The sequence below is a fragment of the Emydura macquarii genome, unplaced genomic scaffold (genome assembly GCF_026122565.2).
Source record: "Emydura macquarii macquarii isolate MOO-44397 ecotype Brisbane River unplaced genomic scaffold, CSIRO-AGI_Emac_v2 contig_2422, whole genome shotgun sequence".
In the NCBI taxonomy this organism is placed as follows: Eukaryota; Metazoa; Chordata; order Testudines; family Chelidae; genus Emydura; species Emydura macquarii.
Window position 1 is genome coordinate 5,510,179 of NW_027132559.1, and position 19,109 is coordinate 5,529,287.

The 19,109-nt window shown below is 40.0% G+C and overlaps 1 protein-coding gene across 1 annotated transcript in view; it reads left to right on the forward strand.

Annotated features, from left to right (window-relative positions):
• Positions 1-19,109, forward strand: part of TRIM71 (tripartite motif containing 71) — a 91,130-nt gene that overhangs the window by 44,350 nt on the left and 27,671 nt on the right. The window contains exon 2 of the mRNA XM_067561835.1: positions 18,236-18,403. Within this exon, the coding sequence (XP_067417936.1) occupies positions 18,236-18,403 (168 nt within the window). The remainder of the gene's footprint in view (positions 1-18,235; positions 18,404-19,109) is intronic.

A 19,109-nucleotide genomic window follows, 5' to 3' on the forward strand; every position in this document is an offset into this window, starting at 1 on the left:
CCACACCCAATACACCTGGCCCATTGTGCAATATTGCACCAAGAAAGTGGGTGATTGGAGGGGGGAATTCCTAATGTCCCAGGTGATCAGTTTACACCCTAAAGCATAAGGTTATAGTACTCTGTTCTTTTTGTCCTAGTTGTGACCCTTCTGTGCCTAGGGTAGCCACCTGAAAATGCCAAGGGCAGGGCAGGCTGCAAAAGGAGAGCAGATTTTCCCAACACTGGTGGGTGACACTGAAGTCAGACTTTCCAACCAGCCACAAACTGCGCTTCTGATTCCCCAAACCGGTTATTAAGAAGCCAGTACACAAATACACACAGACTCCTTTACTGCATTTCAGTCTCTGGCTCCTAATCAGCTACTAGGTCCAGTAAAGAGACCAGTTATTTAAACTCTATGCTCTTTACCAAAAAGGTTCCTTCTGACCCCAAAGGGTCAGCCACAGTACCAGATCAATATAAGTTTGGATCTTACCCAAAATACCATTCTGCCAGCCAATCCTTTAGTAACTAAAACTAAAGGTTTATTATAAAAAGAAAGCAACAAACTGTAAGAAGAATGTTAAAGGATTAAATCAATCAGATACATACAAATGATTTGAAAGTCCATATATATCAGGTTTCTAGAAGAATTGTGGAGTTTGCAGGCTTGTATAGTCCCCCGGCTATACATCCAGTACCTGGATGGATCTCAGTCCTTTGTTTCACAGCTTCGGTTGCAGATGACTTGATCCAGAGGTAGATAGGGAGGTGGCTGAAAGCTGAACAGGACTGAAGAACAGATGGATCCCAGGCCTCTGCCTTTTATGTCCTCTGGCCCTTTCCATGCTGCTGGTGGAATTTCACAGGAACCAAAATGGAGTCCAGAGTCACATGAGCAAGTCCTGGTGACTCATCAGGTATATCCCTGGCTTTTCTCCCTCCCTCTTTCTCCCCTCTCCCCCATCCCGGCCCCCTTGCATCTGTGAATTTCTTAATGGGCCATCAAGCAGGCTTTTGTTCTGCAACCATCCTGTCGGGTGTGATCCAGACAGCACAATTTGAAATACAGATCTACCCAACATATCCATAACTTCCATTACACATAACACATGAACATAAACATCATCTTACTTAGCACATTATAGCCTTTCTAACAGTACCTGACATGGCATATCTTACATGAATTACTAGGATTTTGACATACTGATGTCAAACAATATAATAAATGCTCCCCCTCCCCCAAACCAGCCAGCATGACACTAGTTGTTAACTGTTAATAGCTGTAGAATTATTTATACCTTCTCTAAATTCAGATGTAATATTTCTGCCCTTCTACAAAAAGTTGAATAAAATAGCCCTCTTTGCTTCAAATAGTAACTAAAGCATAAACCCAAAATCATGCTGCAATGTGACCTCTCACATGGCATATATGTATTTAAACCTTGCCACGAGACAGTCACTGCATAGAGAATCTATTTATTTACTTCTAGATCTTCCGTGCCATCCATGTACATGGCTCTAGACAAAGTCTCTGCTGTGAACAGCTTCATGGGGTTGCATTCATCACTAAATCATGGAACTCCCACCCGTAACATCGACATTCCCCGTAGGTGAAAATATTTATAAAGAAACATGCTGCCTAGTTTGCCCAACATATTATTTTTTTTCCCCCAAAAGGAAGTGAAAAGAAATAGGAAGTGTTTGAACACCAGTGTTAAAATGTTGTGAAGATTTGTTTGAAGCCCAACCTACTAACGAGTTCCAGAGGGGTAGCCATGTTAGTCTGTTTTTTAGCAAAACAGTGAGAGTCCTGAGCATAAGCTTATGCCCAAACAAATGTTAGTCTTTAAGGTACCCATTAAGGTTAGTCTTTAAGGTCTTTAACTATTCTCTCTTGTAGGTTGGGGGGTTAATTCTGTTAAAACCAGATAGTTTTCATGGGAAAGAGAAGAAAATAGTTATGACTCTGTGATATTTGTAAAATTATTAGTTTTTAAAAAAAAAATAAAACAAACATTACTCAAATTAGGACACCAACATAGGGCCAAATTTGGCCTTAATACTCTCTCTAAAGCCAACAGTGTGTGCATCTTAAGGGCAGAAATTGGCCACAAAATTTAAAATGTTAGAATACCAGCTAGATGCATTTATAAACGTGTTTTTAAAAGAATAGTGTCGACATCTAGTCAATTTTTTGAAAATGAATGAAAAGTAATATTTAATTTAATAGTTATTTAATTAAAAGTAATTATTTAGGTAATACACTTATCGCAGAGTCACTTTTGTTTTGTTCTTTACAATTTCCCTTCCTATTTCCTGTCATCTCTTAGTGTGAAAGAATTACACATACCGAGGGAAACAGTTATACCAAAAAGCTGCCAAACTGACAAAATAAACAAATTGGGAAAATAAATATCCTGAATTGAAAGTGTATAATCTTTACTATTTCCTCATTATTTTATCACCTTGCATAGAGGGGAAACATTTTATTCATGCACTAAAAATGTGAAAGGAGAAAACTCAGTTGAAGGGGGAAAAAAATAGAGGGAAAACTGCCACAGAAAAAGATTAAATGTTAAATACCATAACATTCAGTAAAGCCCCAGTCGCTCTACAAGAACTATACTATCAGAGTACATAAGTCTAAACACACCTTGAATCAAAGGAGACTTGTGAAGAAAAACAAAATTTGTTTTAAAAATACCTACTTAATGCCAACTAAGCAACATTCTGATATTTCTAAGTTTTGTAAAAGGGAGCACTCCTCAGTGACTTTTTATACATCAGAGAGGCAAAAAAGGCAGTTACAAATCTGTGTGTTTATTTGTGGCTTGTCACAATTGCCAAGAAGGACGCACTTTGTGTTAATCTTCATCTCTGGCATCCTTTTACCTTACAAAGAGCAAATGCGCATGAATAGACTGAGTTATCTATAATCATGTAAGGACAGCAGGGTTGAGGTATACTGATGATGTGTGGAGAAGCTTGCATTACCGCTCCATGTTCTGTGACTAGACAGTATGCAGAAATCTGCAGTGTGTCAGGCTAATTTCCTATAGGTGGTGAACTGATATGGGGAACGAGAGATACTGAAACCTAAACTTTAAAAAGTGACTAGTGATTTTGTGTTCCCAAATTAAGATATTTTAAAGTGTCTGACTTTCAGAGGGTGTTCACGATTTTCTGAAAATCACTCAAGTTGGGCACCCAAAACTGCTAGTCCCTTTTGAAAACTCAGGCCTCCGTTTTTGCCTACCTGCACAAAGGTTGGCATATCCTTCCTTTGGTGGGGGGAGGGAGGGAAGATGTGGATCTTAACGCTTTTTGCCCCCATTAGATATGTTTTCTGCTAACATTTTCCTCTATGCAGAGAGTCTCGGGAATTTGTTCTCTCCTTTCCAAGCAGTGTAGGAATAGAGAAAAATTACTGAAAGGAGCTAGCAAAGACATTCTTGAGATTTGTCAGCTTCCTGTCTCAAAAAACAAAATCCCACAATACATAGAACTAAAAGCATAACCAGAAATAAAATACCTGATAGTGATGCAGAACAAACTAAAATACTGGGAAAAAACAGGTAGAAATAGTAACAGTGCCAGTAAAATGTTGGAGGCCTAGGGACCAGCACTCATAACCTGATTACATTCAGTGTAGGTAAACAGAGGACCGTTCCAACCAATAGTATATATACTTGAGGCTTCAAAAGGTCTAACTTCCCAAAGCTGAGGAAAAATAGGAGTGAAATTAACTGAGGGGAAAATTTAGACAGGAAAATGTGAATGAAAATTTTGTGTATTATTTTGTGTATATATATGGGAAAAAAAGGGAAAATAGGTAGCCATCAATATAATTTAGAAGTTATGAAGAATAAAAAACTGATAAGAAAGCTAAAGACCTCAGGGGGGGAAAAATTTATGGCTAGCAGGAAAATGAGTATTTTTAAGTACGTTAGGAATAAATGAAATCCTAGCAATGGTATAGGCCCATTAATAGGTGGAGATGGTAAAATTGTTGTTAATGCTGCAGAAAAGGCAGAATTTAGGGTTCAGTAAATATTTCTGTACTGTATTTGGAAAGAACCAAGATGATGTAATTACATAACTTGAGGATGATGACGTATCTTCCAGACCACTAGAGACTAAGAAGGATTAGACCACCTCTACTAGGGATAAAAATTTAAATCAGCAGGCCCAGATCACTTGTACCCAAGAGTTTTAGAAGAATTGGCTGAGGAGATCTCTGGCCTGCTGAGAACTTCTAATCATGAAATAATGGGAAATTTCAGAAGAGTGGAAGACAGGATACTGGGCTAGATGGACCATTGGTCTCACCCAGTATGGCCATTCTTATGTTCTTATGTTAGTGCTAATATTTGCCAATGTTCATCAAACAGGCCAAGTGAGATGACCCATGTAACTATAGGCCTGTTAGCCAGATATCAACCCTTCCAAGATAATGGAAAAGCTGATTCAGGATTAAAGAGATAAAGAATTAGAGACTCAGAATAATTAATTGATCAACTTGGTTTTATGGAAAATAAATCTTTGTCAAACAAATCTGATTTCATTCTTTGAGATTACAAAGAGATTTTGATTGAGAAGGGTAGGTGTACAAATGTAACAGACTTTTGTGAGGTGTTAAAAATAGTTGCCAATGTGGAACCATAGTCATCTGGGCGTATTTCTAATGGCCTCCACAGGGATTGGTAGTAGCCCCAGTATTGTTCAACATTGTTATCAATGATCTGAAAGTAAATATAAAATCACTGCTGATAAAATTTGTGGATGATGGTGATTGGCATAATGGTAAAAATGAGATAGGGCAGATATACTGAGTGAGCTGGCAGTTATATTGAGTGAGCTGGCCCATTCAAACAAAATGCCTTTTAATACAGCCATGTGCAAAGTTATAAATCTAGGATCAAGGAATGCAGAAGTCAGGCTGGGAAAGGAGCAAGAACTTTGGCTAGAGAAACAGCGCCTGGAGGAAGCAATGAGGCCCCAGTTGCAACTGGGCCCTGTACATGGGTCACCATCAGCAAGGAACATGCCTCCTATTACAAGATTTGATGCAGAAACAGGAAATAGCAATCTTTTGGGACTTTTTGTTGGGGTTTCACCATGAGAACATGGGTCATTCTTTTATAGACATAAAAGCAGACTCCCTCTAACTCTACTCCAAAGAGGTTGGATTCCAGCCTGACTCCGTCCAAGTTGGGTGAGACTTCATGCTTATGCTCCAAAGACTTAGATCAGCTAAGTCTCAGGGTCATGATAAAAGGTGCACAGGAACAAGTCTTCTCTGCTTCTAGACTCCCCACTAGCAAAAATGTCATCTGTGGTACCACCCAGGTCAAAGGACTGAGATCCTCAGGTAGTGGCGAAGAGCACCTGATGGGAGCTTCATTCAATGGCAGTGCTGTCACAATCCCATATGGATCAGCTATCCCAGGGTCTCCCCTCATTGACTCCAATGTGTCAGGCAGACAAGACCTCATGCATCCTGGGGAGGGTGGAGATTTGCACCACTCCCAAGGACATCTTTGTTCTCCTGGATCCATAATCTCCCTTGTTGTCAGGACTGATCCTCAATTAGGGAGATTTTAATCCTGTTTGAAGACCATCTTTGAGAGAAGTCCATCCCCCATCCAATCTTCTAGCGATGGCTTTCAATCAGTGTTATTGATGGCAACAATGATTGAGCTGGATCCAACCTTTTTGACATTGAAGGAATCAGATGTACAGGAGCAACCACCGTCATCTCCACAGAGGAGATTATTACAGATAGGAGATCAAGATCTTTTGATCACAGCCTCTTCCACCCTAGGTGGGATATCCTGCTTGGGACTGGTGGTACTGCATGCCTTGGGGACCCCTGCAACCAACTTCTGACCCCCTCCCCACCAAATAGCCCCGCTGGGATCCATGGGATGTGAACATGACACCCAAGGTTTGTACAAAATCTGATAGGAAGACACATCACTCTGCCCCTCCAAAAGAACAACCACACCTTCCTCCTGAGCTTCGCCATGAACAATTGCAAGAGCTGCTATGGAGGGTGGCAGAGGAGCTCCCGCTCTCTTTAAAGGAGATCTAGGACACACTGCATAACCTCCTGGACATCCTGCAGCCCATGGGGTCCAGCTGGGTAGCACTCCTGGTGAATGAAGGCATACTGGAACCAGCAAGGTTGTATGGCATATACAGGCAATGTGTGCCCCTCCCCCATCCCCCAAGAGGGTAAGGAAGCATTGGTTTATACCAGTAAAGGGAGTGGAATGCCTGTTTACTCACACTATACCTAATTCCCTAGTTGTTCAGGCTGCCGCAGTAAGAGCTAGGCAGCAAGACCCAAGAGGCACCCTCACCGGTAAGGAAGCTAAACACCTGGACCTTCTGGGCAAGAGGGTGTTTGTCTGCTAGCCTCCAGTTTTAGATTGTCTAAATATGACTTTCTAAATTAGTCTTAAATTCCTAGATTTCAGTGACAAACTACCCTAACAGGACAGAGATCAATTTCAGGCTTTCTATTGATGAAAATAAAATGGTGGCCAGAACATCTGTACAGTCTGCAGTCAATGTAGCCGATACCACATTGAGATCAATGGCTCCTGCCATTGTGATGCGCCAGGTATCATTGCTACACTCTTTGGCATTCCCCAGAGAAGTCCAGAAAGTCAGTGAGACCAATCTTTTCAATTAAAACACAGATGAGTCTTTGCACTTGCAACCCTCCATTCCCTGAGACTATATACATTGGCCCTGAAGAGGAAATACCATGAGCAACTACAAACCAAGGCAAGTACTGCAACTATTCTACCATCAGTGCTTTTACAAACCTCCCTGTAAGCTACAGAAGTTGCAAAGAGCATGATATCCTACACCTCCCACATCAACTGCAGTAACCCAACCTGCTCTTGCCAAAAGATATTTTTGATGAGGCTCGTGGGAATTAAGAACTGACAATGATGCTAGCCCCACCAGATCCCCAAGTCACCTAGCAGTCTTTCCCCACAACTGGAGGGCAATAACGACAGACAAGTTGCTGGATGTCATACATTCCGGCTATACTATTGAGTTTCTCTCCTCATTCCCACTAAAGTCCTTGCCCCATCTTCTCCAGGGACTACTCTCACACGGAGATCTTCCACCAGGAGGTTGAGTCTCTTCTCCAATGAGGAACAATGGAGCAGGTGCCACTTCAATATCAAGGAAAAGGGTTTTATTCTAAATATTTCCTAGTTCCAAAAAAGAGAGGAGGGTGGTGACCCGTTCTCGGCTGTGACAACTCGATGTTTTTATTCACAAACTAAAACTCCACACAGTTACATTTGCATCAGTAATACCATCCATGGGAAAAGACACTTGGTTCACAGTTCTCAATATGAAAGATGTGTACTTTCACGTGGGCCTTTATCCTTCCTCCAGAAAATTCTTCAGGTTTGTGTTGGGTATAAGGTACTTCTGTTTAGTCTAGCAATAGGACCAGGGTCTGCACAAGAGTGTTTTTACTGACAACTCAGAGGTACAGCTCTACCATCTTCCCATATTTGGATTGACTGGCTTGTCATCTGTAGGACATGCCTAGAAGTCCTGACATTGACTTCATTGCTGCTCCATCTCCTAGCATCCCTGGGACTCTGCATGAATGTTTGTTTTTAAAAATTAAAAAAAAATAAAATTAAAAAAGTCTATCCTGACTGATGCAGACTATAGAAGTTACAGGAGTGACCTTGTATTCAGTGAAGGTGAGGGTTTAGCTTTCTATGGACAGATTTCACACTAGAAGAAACCTAATAGATCTATTAAGCTCAGCCATCACATCTCAGTTTGGATTTGCCTTACTCTCCTGGGACATATGGCATCATGTACACCGTTCACCAGATTCCAACTCAGTTGCCTCCAGGTTTGGAATAGAACAGTATATATACCAAGCAAACACAGCATGAATACCATAGTGGCTGTTCCCATCCAGGTGAGGGGCTCATTAACTTGATGAAAAGATCCTGGACAAGAATGCATGAGTGTTCTTCCCTATCCCAAACTCAGCAAGATGATAATTATAGACATCTCCTTGTTAGGCTGGGCGGGCTTACATGGATGGTCACACAGCACAGGGCACTTGGACATCCTGGGGAACCAAAATGCACATAAATCATCTGGAGCTCAGAGCAGTCCAGGAAGCTTGCAAAGCAGTCTCACCATTCATCCAATCTCATCATATCCTTACAGTGTTAGACAATATTACAACTGCATCTTACATAAACAACCAGGGATGGGTGAGATCCATTCCTCTGTGTGTAGAAATGGCCAACTTATGGAACTGGTGTATCAGGAACCACATCATGCTATCAGCAGTGTACCTCCAGGAACCCAGAATTTGCAGGCAGCCTCAGTAGGCACTTTTGCTATCAATTACGAGAGGGAGTTGTATGATTTAGTGACAAAGAGCACCTTTACTCTGTGGAGAACTCCCACCTGGGACTGATTCACCTGGGAGGTGAACAGGAAATACATAAACTGCATCAGAGAGCTCAAGGCCAGTACTCCAGAGGCAATGCTCTCCTATTCCCTTGGGCAGACCACTTAAACTGCCTTTCTTGCCACTTTTCTTCTGCCACTGCTACTCTGGGTTGTTGGTTTTTTTTTTTGTTTTGTTTTTTAAAATTCAACAGGACAGAACATGCATTATCCTCATTGTGCCAAAATGGCCCAGACAGGTTTCCAAATCTCCTACAGGTGTCATCCCATCAGCATTCAAACCTTCCTGGATGTTTTGACTCAAGAGAACAGCAGGATCAGGCAACCCAACCCAGATGCTCTTCACCTCATGATTTGGTATGTGGATGGGCATGAGACCTAGAACATTCCTGCTCCAAAGCCGTGCAAGCCATTCTTAATATTTTCTGATGGAGTCCTTTCTGTTATCTAGCCAAGTCGAAGCATTTCTCTGTTTGGGCTTAACAATACCATATGCCCCAAGAGGCAGCAGGTATTCCTGCTATCTTGGATTACCTCTTGACCTTAAAACGGCGAATTTTTCCTTTAGTTTTTTATAGATTCACCTGTTGGCAATCAGCATTGTGTCACCCAACAATGGAGGGCTACTGTGTTCACACGCCCAGCCGCATCTAGGTTCTTAAGAGGTTTACTTGAAACCTTTCCACCAATAATGAAGCCAGCCCCTCCCTGGGACCTTAGTATAATACTTTTGGCATTCACTAAGCCACCCTTTATATGTTTGATGTTTCACCTGTCAATAAAGGTCAGCTTCTTCATTACCATCACCTCAGCCAGATGGGTAGGTGAACATGGAGCCTTAATGGCAGACTCACCATACACACTACTCCATACAGATAGTCTCACTATGACTACACCCAACATTCATCCCCAAGGTACTTTCGGAGTTCACATAAATCAGACTATCCACTTACTTGTATTATGCCCAACGTTGTAGGCTTCCAGTGAAGAGAAGAGAATTTTGTTTCCTTGATGTAAGACAAGCATTGGCATTTTACCTGCAGAGAACAAAATGGATAAAGTCATCTAGACTGTTTGTTGACATAGCTTGTCCTTAGACTTGTTCAGCTATTTCCTCCCAGATAATCTCTAAATGGATCTCTGGTTATTTCCTGCTTTATCAGTTTGGACAAGGGCTTTCTACAAGAGTGCCAGCCACCTCAGTAGCATCACTTTTTAAGAGCTACCCCTGCTTGGTATTTGCAAGTCAGCAATGTGGAGTTCCATACATGCATTCACAAGAGAGTCCAAGCCTCTTGGATAGCAGTTCTACAAGCAGCTATACCATCTGCATCCGCGCACTCTCCACCAATCTGAGTATTGCTTGTCAGCCACTCACGGTGGAATACACATAAGGCCAGCACTCAAGGATGAAAGGGAAGTTATTTATCCTTTGTAAATGAAGTTTGTTGAAATGTTTGGTCCCTATCTGTTTTCCACTTCCTGCCCTCCTTCCCCTATGCTTTGGATCATGTCTGAGGTGCATCTAGAGAAGGAACTGGAGAGGTGTTTAGTCTGCACCACCCTTTATACCATTAGCATGGAGCATGAGGACTGCGAGAACACAGGCGTAGACCACCTGATACTACTTGCAAGAATGTGGTCTCAGATGCATGGAAAACAGATAGGACCATGCATCTCAAACGCCAGTTAAAAAAGGTAAGTAACATCCCTCTTTGCTGGTATAAGCTGCGTCCACACTAAGAGCACTTTGCTGGTATTTGTGTGTGTGTGTGTGTGTGTGTGTGTGTGTGTGTGTGTGTTGTGAGCTCAATCTGTTAGCTTAGCAAAAAGACTAAGAGGTGACTTGATAACCATGTCTAAGTACTTTCATGGGGAGAAAATACTTGGTACTAATATGCTCTTTTAATTTAGCAAAGAGAAACCACAAGAACCAACTCCAGGAAGCTGAAGCCAGACACAAACTTTTAATAGTGCAGGTGACTGGCTACCGAAAGAGGTGGTGGATTCTCCATCTTTTGATCTTTGAATCATGACTAGATGCTTTTCTGGAAGATAATGTGTTTGCCAAACACCAGTCATTAGACTCAGTACAAGAGTAACTAGATAAAATTCTACGGCTCGTGATAGAAGTTCAGACTGGTGATCTAATGGTCCCTCTTGTCCTTAAACTCTATGAATCTATAAATGGAGATTAAAAGAGCCTTATTTTGCTCTCAAGTTGCTGAGCAGTACTAAATCATGAGCTGGTATCCCTCTTGATGCTTAATGTCTCTGAAAATTGGCTTGTCTGGTTTAAGAGATTTAGCATTTTTTAAGATGCCGGTATTTTTATAGAAATCCTATTGGACAAAGATTGACCCTAATTTGGGAGTGAATACTCTGTAGATCTGGTATTTAATTTTAAAAGCAGTTGCTGAGGAATGGTTTGCCTTGGAGTCAAGACAGTTTGTTTTTTAAATACTTAGGTGTCCTGCCATGTATTTCATGATGTCGTTTCCTGTGGAGTTATGTATTCACCCCAAGGAATTCCATGGTTCTTAGTTTTTGGTTTGTGATGGATGGTTCTTATAATGACAATATGGAAGATACTGGCGTAACATCAGCATTTTATAGTGAAACTAAATATTTACATTTCAGAACATTAATACATACAAGCTAACAGAGAGATGATTATTACATTCTTGAACATAGAGCTCTGGATATGTGCATTTTAAAAGCTTTAAATTTTGCTAAACTGGTATTTAAAGCAGAATGGAATGTAGCTTAAAATCTGACACTACCTTCTATAGTGCCAATCAGGTAAACTAATCACCAAAATGATCTCCACCAACAAGATCCAACACCTTCTCATATTTTACATGCATATCATTATTTTAAAAATTAATATAGTTTGATGGTTGCGCTATTAAAACAGTTAAGGATCCTACAAATACCAGCATTACCACTTCTTTTTTTTTTTTTGATTTAACATTGGCACCAATTGACAAATATTCCACAAGTTTAAACTTTCAGGGCCAGATTCCTCCTCCTCTCCCCCCCACCCCCCAACCTGGTATATAGAATCTAGGGCTGGAAGGAACTTAAAGAGATCATCAAGTCCAAGCAGGGGCAGGACCAAGTAAACCTAGACCATCCCTGACAACTGTTTGTTCAACTGGCTTTTAAAAACCTCCAATAATGGAAATTCCTCAGCCTCCTTTTGTATGCCTGGTCCAGAACTTAAGTATCCTTATAGTTAGAAAGTTTTCTAACCTAAATCTCCCTTGCTGTAGATTAAGCTCATTATTTCTCATCCTACCTTCAGTGAACATGGAGAACAATTGATCATCATTCTATTTGTAACAGCCTTTAACATATTTGAAGACTGGTATTAGGTTCCCTCTGAGTCTTCTTTTCTCGAGACTAAATATGCCCAGTTTTTTAACCTTTCCTCATAGGTCAGGTGTTCTAAATTTTCCATCATTTTTGTTGCTCTCCTTTGGACTTTCCAGGTTGTCCACATCTTTCCTAAAGTGTAGTGCCCAGACCTGGATGCACTACTCCAACTGAGGCCTCACCGGTGCTGAGTAAAGTTGAACAATTATCCCGTGTTTTATATTCAACACTGTCATTAATACTTTTTCACAACTACATCATGTTGCTGACTCTAATTCAATTTGTGATCCCCGCTATACCACCCAAGATCCTTTTCAGCAATGCTACTGCCTAGCCAATTATTCCCCATTTTGTAGTTGCATGTTTGATTTTGTTTTCCTTCCTTAGTGTAGTACTTTGCACTTGTCTTTACTGACTGTTTGTTTTTGTTAATTTCAGACTTATTCTCTAATTTGCAAAGGTTGTTTTGAATTCTCACTCTGTCTTCCAAAGTGCTTGCAACCTTTCTCAGCTTGGTGTCTTTTGCACATTTTAGAAGCATGCTCTCCAGTCCATTATCCAAGTCATTAATTAAAATATTGAATAGCACTGGACCCCAGGACTGACCCCTGTTGGACCCACTAGATACACCCTCCTGGTTTGACAGTGATACTTACTCTTTGAGTAAATGTCATAGCTCTATTGACTTCAGTTGAGCTATGACTATTTACACAAATTGAGTATCAGGACCTGAATCTTCATTTTTTCACATAGTTTGATTATATAACTAGATGCTTTTTTTAAAGAAAGGGAAGATGGAAGAATATGCTTCTCAAGTCATGCAGCCAAGAGGATTTTTCTCCAACTCTTCTAAAACATCGCTCTTGAACAGAAACCAAACACATTTTTAATTGGCAAATGTGGTGATTAAATGTTTTTAGCATTTTAAAAGTTTCGGACTCCGACAACCTTAACTTCTGCACTTGCTACCAACCAAACAGCAGTAATAGATAAGAAGTGAAACACTTTTTGCTATATGAACTTTCAAAGTTCTGGGTTGAATAGAAGAGACATGCTTTTTGTCTTTTTAAACTGATATTGCACTCTGTAAAAGTAGTGTTGAACTTGTTTCAAAAGTAAAACTGAGGTGTTGCATTTTTTTTCCATGCTACTATTTTTCACCACATATTTTATATCTGTACCCAGGGCAGAATGAAAAATGTGTAAACATTACAGTAACCTTCTGAGTCTGGCTTTCTTTAACTTTCAGATATTTTTATCCCCATTAGTAGGTTCTTAACGTTGTAGTTTTAAAAACTCTTCTAGTCAGTCACATTCAGTGTCAATATCGTGCATATGATGCTGGGCAGCCTAAGAACTTGAAGAAATCTATTTGTTCCTTCATAGAGAGAGAGCTACCTGCAAAAACCCCATTTTAAAAAATAAACATGTTTACAGAGAGACAAATCAAAGTTTTCAGTATGAGCTGGGGGGTGGGGGGGAAGGCACCCATTGACTTCCCTGAGAGGACACTTTTTAAACATAGGTTAAGATAAGGCTCCTCAACTGCTGTTTTCACTGAATTTTCCTCATGGCTACTACATTCCAGTGCTTTTGTCTGTGCCTGGTATTTCGGAAATTTTGGTGAGGGGAGATAGGTGGGTGGGGCACTTTGGAAGCTGGTCAACAGTAAGGAAGCAAGAGCTGGTGTGGGAATTGTAGAGTCGGGTCAGAGTTTAACTTTAGTGGCCATTCATCAGATGCTGATTGATTGCTGTGGAATCCCAGGGGACATTTAACAACATCTCCACCCATCCACCCACCCCCTTTGAAAGCAGATGGACCAAAAAATGGGGAGAACGACACCCAGGAATTCTGCTGTCATAAAATGTTTTTACAGTGCACTGTACAGCCTTTCCTGAAGCAATCATGTTTATTGTCTTGCTGTCGTATTTCTTGGGCTCCTGTGGCTGTAAAAGATGAATAGCCCCTCTGATAGGGTTCACTGACTCTGTTTGATTTGAAGTAGGCTTTCCTTTATTGTTTTGTGTTTAAAATTGTATACCACCAATTCAAGGAAATTATTTTCTATTTGGAAATAATCAACCAATGGTTAACTTCTTTCAGAATAAATCACTGTTAACCATATTTAAAATCATTCCCATCACCACCTTCCTGCCTTTTTCTCCCTTTCAGGATGATGCCGTTTTTTTGAGGAAGCTTCTAAAAATATTAATAGTGATACACTGGAATTCTCAAATTGATAAAGAGCATTGTTACTCTTACTTTTTACATGTTTCATATATATCTTTTCAGTAGTCTTCTAGTTAACTTTCTAAAATTGCCCAGAGTTTAATGAAATGGAGAATGCTATTTAAAAAAAACCAAACCCTTAACTATCTTTAGAGCAAAACAGCCCAGTAACAATTACAGAACCAAACAATAAATCCAGTAAACATAATTCATGTGATCTCTATTACAAAATGTTTTAATTTAGGAGGAAAGAGGTATCTTTATCTCCAATTTTCTGTCTTTATACTCCCTACCCCAAACAAGATGACTGTGGTGTCCTCCTCCCCCCCCCCAGGCTGTATTCACAAAATATTTGATCTTAAATTGGGAAACTGTGAATGAATGGGCAGCAGTTAATAATGCAATCAGGCTTAGAGGTCATTCCAAATTCCCAGCAGTTAAATAACAACTTGGCAATCTATCCCTGCCCTATCATTATCTGTGTATCTTCAACTGGGACAAAAAATGATGTTTCAAAGGGAAAAACAATCTTATGCTTTCCACCCTTAACCTTTTTTTTTTTTTTTTTTTTAAACAATAAAATAACTATTTCAGGGGAAGACACCACCAAATATAAAATATACATTCATAAAGAGAACTTTTGTCAAGGTAGCTGTATATGTTTGGTTTTAGAGAATGTGACTGAATGGGGGAGAAATTGAAATCTTTTGAAACTTGTCTGAGGCTATCTTAAAATTTAATTCTGTTCTTAAAAATTAGATAAAATTAATAAATTTTGTCATGATAGAACGTTCTTCTGTTATGGAAGTTTCACTTTTTATTCTTCCAAAGATTGAGTTTTTATTAATCCAAGATTAGTCATAGTGTGTGTGTCCGTCCGTCCAATAAATATGGGTCAAACCCCTCAGATTTCAGCCTACTACTCTGGAAATGGGAATTAGGGGGACAGAGTGGAAGCAGATTAGGAAGGTCCTTTATATGCCATTAGGTTCTCCACAAATTTAGTGCATCTTTGCCTGCTGGAAACAGAGCCCTTACATGAATCTTTCTATTGCAAGAAAAAACTGAAATCTCTACTGTTTTGGTGCAAGATCTGTGTGTGTTTGGATCTTAATCCTTCCTGTTTCGAATCAAATACAAAACTTTATTCTGAGCTACAGATATTGCAGTCCATTAGCCTTATTGGGCTCAGGTGTCCCTGTTCGGTGGGGGAGGGAATAAACACAACAAACAAAACCAAAAAACAAGTGAGGAACAGGAAACTTGGCTGCTGGCCCTGAACTTTGGGACTGTGAATAATAAATGATGACAGTCAGTTTTCTTACTCACTAATTCACTGTAGAGTTGGCTGTGGGTGGGCATAGTGCTATGCTCCTACCCACAGAGCCCTGCTGACACAACTCACCTCCATCACCCAGACAGATCTGAATTCCTTCCAGTTACGGTAATGGAGAGGATAGTCTGGGCCTCTAATGCTTTGAAGGTACATTGGGATGTATACAGATTCTAATGCTCAGTCACATAAATGAAGAAACCTGTGTAGTTAAAATGCTGCCACACCTTTGAATAATCTAATCTCTTATATGTTACATTATGCTGTATGAAGGTACAAGAATTAATACTGAAGTTGGAAAAGGCAAAACATTTAGTACTCTTTTAGGGCCAATCTGTGCCTAGGAGATACTAGGAGGTCACCTTGAAGTTGACTACATTCCTCCAGCTGCCTTTCACTGTCTAGTCATCATCATTGCAGAGTGGACATGGTTGAAGTCTCTGAGAGAGGTGTATATATAATTTTTTTTAAAAGACACAACCTTTGGTGGAGATGGAGTAAACGTGACCATATTAAATGGTGCTCTCTTCCCCCCCACCCCCACATCAATGGATTTTCTTAAAACTATTCTTAAATCTAGATCTCAAAGTCTCTTGATACATCACCTTAGAAACTTGCTGACAGCTTTCTCACTGGAATGAGAAGGTTGACTTTTTAATTCTGTCTTAAGACTCTGTCATGTTCCCTGTGTAATCTGCATATCTGAAATCAAATTGTCACCTTTGTTAGATGGTTGCATTAAAAATGTGATTACTTAATTTGCATCCATATTCTGTCGGGAGTGGGAGTTGATTGAGCAAATGCTTGATTAGTTTCTGTGTCTGTGGCTTGAATGACTCCTATGTTAGGCATTGTATTCTTGGCAGCAGTAGCATCTGGATCTGTGTGACAGGACATTCCCTGGCCTTTGCCCTCCCTTTGCTTCTGGCATTGGCTGTTTGAGGGAGCTAATGGTAGGTTTAACTAGTTTCTGGACTCTTGCTCATCTGATCGCCATTTTCTTTTCAGCTGCACTCGATTGAAAGATGCATAATCCATGCTGCATGCTTTTAAAGAATCTCAGGTTCATGTGACTTGACACCTTGCCTGGCTTTTCATCTTCTTTCCCCTCCTGTCCTCTCCAAGTTGTTTAAAAGTTGTATGGCTCAGCAATATTTAATATATGTTATTTGTAAACTTACCTTGAAAATACAGCACTGCAAGAGAAAACTATAATACAGTATACTGACTTACCACACTATGCACATTTAGAAGGTCTGGGGTATCAGTCTTGTTCAGATGCTAATAAGGATGCTTTAATTTTTCTAGCAGAAAGGTATGTATCCAGAAATGTAACTATTTTTTTTAAAAGTGTATATTGAAAACCTCCTTAAAAAACTTACCCAGGAATAAAGAATAATTACACACACAACCTTGTAAGGTACTACAGATATATTTATACGTAATATGAAATGTGTCTATGCAATGTGGAGGAGTAAGCCTGTTTTCCTGGCTTATTATGATCAATAAATGGAGTCAATTTTAGAGAAAGGAAATCACAATGGTAGTCCCCTATTTCCTCCCTATTTCCCCCTTCCAAAAATAAAAATAAAAATGATACAGAGAATTTTGGTTGCCATTAGAGAGATTCTGTCGCCTTGCCTCCCACCACACTGTGCTCAATTGAACAATAATTGGTTCTTCTTTCTGTTTTTGCTGTTGGTCATTCCTGTGGAGTAGATTAAAGCTACTAGTCAAGGATGATAGAAAAATTGTACTGCTGGTAGGAGCCTTTACTTGCACTGTACAGTGATTTGACTTTACATCAGTGTTTGAGATTCTCTAGCATGTTTTGTGATCTCCTACATCAAGAATGCTGTGTGTAGGTGTAAATTTGAGTTTTAGATTTCACTCTGAACTTTCTTATTCTGAGGTTGTTTGGTGGGTTTTACACTCCTCCACAGATCTGTTTTTAAAGCTAAAATGATTTTTTTTAACTTCTAACGAAACACAAATGTGTGTAGGATGCTACCTCTGTGTACCACTTCCCTCTGTTGGATGGAATGCAAACATGCAAGCATCACAAGTTTCTGCTAGTGAATAAATAAATGATATGGTTCGTGTATACTGATTTTCACTCTATAGTGAATGCGGGTTTAGGATTTGATTTAGTTTCATTAACCAACATGTTTCCATTTGTCGTAAAAATTTGGACAGGCTTATCTTTAAATTCTATAACTAACTTACAGTGTACAAATTCTTCCTTCTAATTCCAACTTCTTCCAAGAAGTTTCACTGACACTGAAAGGACTAGCTTGCACAGGAGAATTGTCAAAATTCTTGGCTTTGACACTAACCTTGATGGTGATGGCAAGCTTTTGCATCCATTTTCCCCTGAATGTTCTGTCTTGCAGATTGACTAAAAGATTAGAGAGAGGATTGTCCTTGTTTTTTGCTTGATGTGCATAGTGCAACAATAGTAAATTTAAATGGCTTAGTAACTTTATCCAATGTTTATATATGCAAGAAAAGTTGTTATCTGAAACATGCAATAGGTGACATACCCAAATGGGTGAGTGTTGGCAGATGGTTTCCGTTCTTGAGAGGAGGGTGGGGTGGACATTCTTCCTGGCATTGTATTGCAAAGAAAACAATAACACTTCTATTTTATTTTTGTCCAAGTATGGGTGGCTGCTTATAAGAAGGATCGCTTTTCCTCTACAGAAGTTGTTGTGAACACTTTGCTTATCATTACTATCCATAATATATCCTCTTACGGTTAAAGTACTTGTTTTCTTCTGTGGGTGACTCAGCGTGTCATCCACATTTTTTTTTCTGTGTCCTTTTCCAGGTGCTGCATTTCTACTGTGACACTTGTTCTGTCCCTATCTGTCGGGAATGCACCATGGGACGACATGTGGGTCATAGCTTTATCTACCTCCAAGATGCCCTCCAGGATTCCCGAACCCTCACCATCCAGCTGCTAGCAGATGCGCAGCAAGGACGCCAGGCTATTCAGGTAAGTTGCTCACCTGGCTAAGAGAATCTTCCCCTCTTGTCTTGCGCCAGCTGTGCCTACTGCTACAATGTCCCCTGTGCGTGCAAGACAAAAAGCCTGTCCTTTCAGCTTCTCCTGTTCTCCACCCCACTCCCTCCCTTGTTGCACTAGGTGATGTTTTTTCATTATTCAGGAAAATCAGCAGCAAAATCAAAGGAAACGCCAACACACTATGCACATGCATCTCTGTTGCATCATCCTTTCATAAACAGGGACATTATGCTATTTCCACAGGAGACTCTGCACAATTTGACATGTAACTTCAGAACTTTGACCCTACAAGATCTTTTAAAGCTCTCTTGTTTGGAGATGGCCTATGCCTCACATACTGCTGCATAACTGCCAACAACTGTCTCCAGTTTTTCAGAACAGTGACTGTTTCTTAGTATGGGCCTGACCAGTGCCTAGCACAATGCACAGTTGTGAGTTACGGACATTGCCACATGACAAGTAATAAACATCAGCTATTTGGATTAGAATGATCAGAATTCCACTCTGTGTGGGTGAGTGGGGATCTATTACAAATATAACCTTCTCAGAATAGGAACAAGGATGAATTTAAGCCATGAGTGGGTGAAGGCATTTCTGCATTCAAGGATCATAAAAGTGTTTTATATAAAAGGTGCTATATAATTAAATAGTGCCCTTTCTGTGGTAGAATGCAGCA